This window comes from Asparagus officinalis, chromosome 3 (assembly GCF_001876935.1).
Source record: "Asparagus officinalis chromosome 3, Aspof.V1, whole genome shotgun sequence".
Taxonomy (NCBI): domain Eukaryota; kingdom Viridiplantae; phylum Streptophyta; class Magnoliopsida; order Asparagales; family Asparagaceae; genus Asparagus; species Asparagus officinalis.
Genome location: NC_033796.1, coordinates 20,922,376 through 20,927,959, shown reverse-complemented (window position 1 = coordinate 20,927,959; position 5,584 = coordinate 20,922,376). Strand labels below are relative to the sequence as shown.

Here is a 5,584-nt window from a genome sequence, read left to right as displayed (position 1 = left end):
CAGAGTTGGGTTTCTCCTCAGAAACCACATAATAAATTTTCAGGAGTTGCATCCTGAAGATCACTTTCCGACACCATGTGTTAAAGTTGGATTCGTCAAAGTTTTCTAACTTAAGACAGTCCACTCCAAGAGTCCTCCCATGATCCATGGTAGATTAAAAATATTATTTTAAGATTGTTGGCGCTTATGGCTAAATCTGGAATAAAACAGATATATATCAGTGAGAAGTAAAACAAATTATAGTGCTGTATTTTAAAACCTTTTCAAGTTAGTTGTTGTGCGTTTGTGAAACGTTGTACTTAAAATAATATTTGGCTTACTCCGGTGCAATGATCCCAATGCCAAATTGCTTCCATGAACAATAATACAATACAATGGTGTTGCACCAACCAAGTACTGTCAAGATCCCCTCAATCTATAAGACCTTTCGGTCAAGGCAACGGTCTCCTCGATCTGTTAAAACCTTTCGGTTCAAAACCTTTCGGTTTAGGCAAAAATCTATCGATCTGTAAAAAACCTTTTGGTTCAGGCAAAGATCTTTCAAACTATAAAAACCTTTTGGTTCGGGGCTAATTTCCTTCGGGCACAGACCAAAGCTCGCACGCTTTCAAACTCTGCAACAGCAACACAATAGCTCGAACACTTCAGTGTGTTTTTCGTATGTACCAAGAGCTACCCCAATGGGTATTATTTATAGGCCTCTAAGGCCAGCAAGGGTCACCCGTAGTCAATTTGACTGTTACAAATCATAATGACAATTATGGCAATTATGTTACAAATTGTCATTATGATTTTAACAACAAATGACTTAATTGGTGTAACTGCTGAATGCAGTAACGCTGAACGCGAGGGTCGCGTTTCTCGCACCCTCGCGCGAACGCTAGGGTCGCACCTTGCGAACACGAGGGTCGCGTTCCTTCTTGCGAACGCGAGGGTCGCGTTCCCTCTTGCGAACACGAGGGTCGCACCCTTGCACGAACACGAGGGTCGCGTTCCCTCTTGCGAACGCGAGGGTCACCCGCGAGGCTCGCCCCATGCGCGAGGCGACCATAGTGGCAGCTAACGTGGCGCCACCTAGCCCCGATGCCTCCGTGCAAAGTATAAAGTGCGCTTTACGAAGCGCCACTTAGCATCTCAGTACGATTAGCCCCAATCCCCGGTCCATTGGCCCACGGCCCATGAGCCCACGGCCCACTAGTAGTTATGAGAGATTAATTTAATTATTTAAATCAAAAACAATTCTTGGCTTGTCTACGGCAAGCCTCGAACACATGACCTTTTGAAACACAAAAACTTTTACTTTCCACTACGCTACTAAGAATTTTTGAAAATTATCAGTAGTTAATAAATATATAGTTTGAAAATATCTCTAACACAACCCTTAAGATAATTAGAATCGTGTAATTAGACTGAACACAGGCAATTTGAGATATACCCACATGCTACATTTTCAAGAATACTGAAATGATCATTCAAGAAATATATATGTTTGTTTAGAGTCGAACCTTCGGATGCAAGGTACTCAAGAACAGCGAGATAGACTAGAGCTCCAGCGCACCAATGCGATCAGCGTACTTTCCGACCTTGAGAGAGCGTTCGATTCTTCTGACTGGAAACTTGAGGCCAGCTCTTTTGCTTCTTGAGTCTTCCCCTTTCCTGCGATTAGTGAATATTGAAAGAGAGATGTCGCAAGAAATCTCGAATGATAGACAGAGGAGAGCATGATGATAGTGCTTCTGGAGCTTTGAGGGGTTTATGTAAGGGCTTTGGATTTTTTGGGCTGAGTAAACTAGTTCCCAACAGGTCTTAACGGTTTTAATTAACTGTGTTCTGTACTCTGTTGACAATTTTTAACTGCAATGCATCTTATTTACGATTTTTAATCTCAAGCTTAGTGTTTGAGAGGATAACTAATTAACCATGTAATATATTATATTTACACAGTACATGTTAAATATGATCAAAGGTAGTTGAGAAAATCACGATTGATCTAAAAGATGATTAACCTTGTTTCAGTAATTAATGAAGGAACTGAACAGGGTAAGGAAATGATTGATATCATAATTTTCTTCTTTGACCTTGGACTAATCAATAAATTAGCCCATTAGTTTGCTTAATGGCTACTCACATTCTATCTGTTTGGTTTTGCAACAAGGAATCTTCTATTTCCCACAATGCCAACTTCCAACACGTTCACTATGTTCAGAACACAAAATGTATTACACGGAACATTTTCTGGTGCTGGAAAATACACTGAATAGATTCATGAATGGGGGCAGAAAGAGAGAATAAATAGCTACACCTGGGACAATAGGAAATGCTTCTAACTGAAAGAGTACTATAAAAAGTAATTTATTAGATGATCTCTAATCAAGAAGTGAAACAAGGCAGTTAAAATTCATCAACCCCGTACTACCTGAATAATAATCAATACAAGGTTATAAATTTATCAACTGACATAATTTCTCCTGCAAAATAGGTTACAGAGAAGAGGGTGTAACGGAAATTTATACGCGGACTCCTAGGCTTTCATCTCTTCTATGATTCTGTTCCTCTTCCAATGATGCGGCTGCAGCAGAAACATAATACGCCATGCCAAAAAGCCCATGGACGAAGCACACGCTACCCCCAGTTGCGAGAAAATGTGGGTGTGGTAATATGCATGATGCCCTTGACTGAGAATTTGACACTGCTCCAATCATCAGCAATGTGAACCCAGCAGCCAAGACGAGCCTATTCATGTGAAACTGAAAAGATTAACCAAATGTACTTAAAAAATATTTAAAATGCTTGCAAATATTAAGAAGTAATTTAAGTCTCATCACATATTTCCCTCAGAGAAAAGGTCTCATTACACGTGTTGAGTCTTCTCTTCAAAAGTGAATGAATAAGAGCAACTCTAATGGGGAGGCTGCAAAATGCAGCCTCCCCAAAGTATATTCTTGGGCATATGCTTTTTTAGAGGGGGAGCACTCCAACCACCCCTCTATATGAAACTCTATTTGCATTTTTAATTGATTTATTTTATAATACTTTAAATAGATTTGAAAATATAAAAAATATAAAATGTTAAAAAAGTATATGAATTAATTTAAAATATAAAATATATTATAAATTATGTGGGGAGTCTCCAACACGAAAGGACCCCCAATGGGGGGGGTGAGAAGCCAATACCGAAAAGAATCCAATGTGGGGAGTCTCCAACACGAAAGGAATCCAATGTAGGGGGTGAGAAGCCAATGCTGAAAAGAATCCAATGCGGGGAGTCATATTATATAATGACATTACATCCATCTCTAAATAACTCACAACTTATATGATTATTTCTATAAATAACTTCTTCATCAATGAACTATGGAGCCGGACCGTCACATCTACCTTCTTCTTCTTCTTCTTCTTCTTCTGACGACGAAATATGGTCTCAGTACATTAAAGATTAGGAGGAAGATATGACACAATGGGAGAAGGAAGATGAACTCTTAGCTCGCGTACATGCCTCTAATAGTAAAATAATGACTTATCTCTCTCAAGAGGCAGAGCGGTCAAAGTGTATTGGCTCAGTTCCTGGTCATTTGGTGATTAATCGCGGGAGGGAAGAAGGTAATTCTCGACTTTACCATGACTATTTTTCTGATAACCCTACATATGGTGCAAACCTATTCCGTAGAAGGTTCCGGATGCACAGGAGTTTATTCCTTCGTATAGTCGAGGCGGTACGTGAGCATGACAACTTCTTCGTACAGAAGATGGATGGTGTCGGCAAACTTGGGCTATCAACTTTACAAAAAGTTACATCGGCATTTCGCATGTTGGCGTATGGAACATCAGCAGATAGTACTGACGAATATGTTAGGATCGGTGAGTTAACTGCAATTGTATGTTTAAAGAGATTTTGCAGAGCAATTGTAGAAGTATATGGAGATGAATATCTGAGGACCTCCAATGTCGACGATGTTGCAAGGTTATTGCAAAAGGGCGAAGAAAGAGGTTTTCCAGGAATGTTAGGAAGTCTAGACTGTATGCATTGACAATGGAAAAATTGTCCAACAGCATGGGCAAGACAATACTCAGGTCGCCATGGAGGTCCAACCATTATTCTTGAGGCAGTATCATCATATGATCTATGGATATGACATGCATACTTTGGCTTACCAGGATCCAATAACGATATTAATGTATTGCAGTCGTCTAATTTGTTCGACAATCTATCACAAGGTATTGCTCATCCTGCTCATTACACAATTCAAGGAAAAAATTATGATGTCGGTTATTATTTGGCCGATGGCATATATCTAAAATGGCCAACACTTGTTCAAACCATTTCTAATTCCGATGATAAAAAGAAACAATATTTTGCAATGATGCAAGAAGCATGTCGAAAAGATGTTGAGCGGGCATTCGGTGTTCTCCAATCACGATTTGCTATCATCAAGGGGCCAGCCCGTTTTTGGGATAAACGAACTTTGCATGATATCATGACTGCTTGTATTATAATACACAATATGATTGTCGAAGATGAACGCGACGAGCAAGAAGATGTTGTCATTTCAACTCCACAATCAATTCCGAATGCTGAAAATATGGAGATAACGGAAACTGAACGATTCCAATGGTTTCTTGCTCGACATAAGAGGTTGAAAAACAAAGAAGCTCATTTTGCACTTCGAAATGCATTGATTGAACATTTGTGGGAAAGACATGGAAATGAAGCGATGTAACTTTTTTTACTAATGAAATAATGACTTTTTTATTTTTAATTACTTGGTTCTTGAAATTTTATATTTCAATTAATATTATTCAATATTAGTCTCATTTTGAAGGTATCGACAAAACATTTCCAACTGTAAAACTTTTATTTAAAAATAATTAGTAGAAATAAACTTATATTGATTTTAAGTTGAATATCTAAAAATAATTAGTTAGTTAGAAGGGTATTATTGTTATTTTTTAGGGGGAATAGTGAAATGGAGGGGGGCTGCATATTTGGAGCAAAAACTCCAAATATGCAGCCGGGTGAGAGTTTTTGCAGCCGGACTCCAAAAATTAGAGTCCGGTTGGAGCTCAATCGGGCTGCATTTTGGAGAAATACAACCCGATTGGAGCTGCTCTAAAAGAGATAACCAAAGATTCAAAGTGAAATACCTTCAATCAGAAAACTTAACCTTTTGTTTTCGAGACATCAAGCTAGTGGAAATAAGTTAAAAATTATCTAATAAATACCAAAACCTGAATTTTGTAAACTATGACACTAGAAGTTTATTACTTTTTAGTTCAGATGTAGACATTAATCATAATATTTGTTATCTTATGTTTATGTCAGAAAGTTAATTTGTGGATAAAGTAGTATTATGAGAAGATTAGGGGTTTTTGATCGCCTATGGAGACTGATAAATTAGTAGAAATGTATCCCTGCATAAGTAACAAATGTTAGAGGCCCCGAGGGAGATTTCCCCCGACATGCCCTCCGACGCTCAAGTCAGTTACCGACAAAGCAGTTTCCAGAGAAATACAATATTCAATTTAGGGTTTAGATAGTCCATATCTCAAAATAGTGGGGGTAGCGTCTTATTTATAGGAGAAGGAG

General features: G+C 38.4%; 1 protein-coding gene across 5 annotated transcripts in view; it reads right to left on the bottom strand.

Moving 5' to 3' along the window:
* Positions 2,329-5,584, bottom strand: part of LOC109833311 — an 18,076-nt gene continuing 14,820 nt past the window's right edge. For 4 of the 5 annotated variants that reach the window (XM_020400935.1, XM_020400934.1, XM_020400937.1 and 1 more), the window contains exon 5: positions 2,329-2,733. In XM_020400935.1, coding sequence (XP_020256524.1) covers positions 2,508-2,733 — 226 coding nt within the window. In that variant the 3' untranslated portion in view covers positions 2,329-2,507. Of the gene's footprint in view, positions 2,748-5,584 lie in introns of all 5 variants that reach the window. The other variant, XM_020400938.1, reaches the window with a different exon arrangement.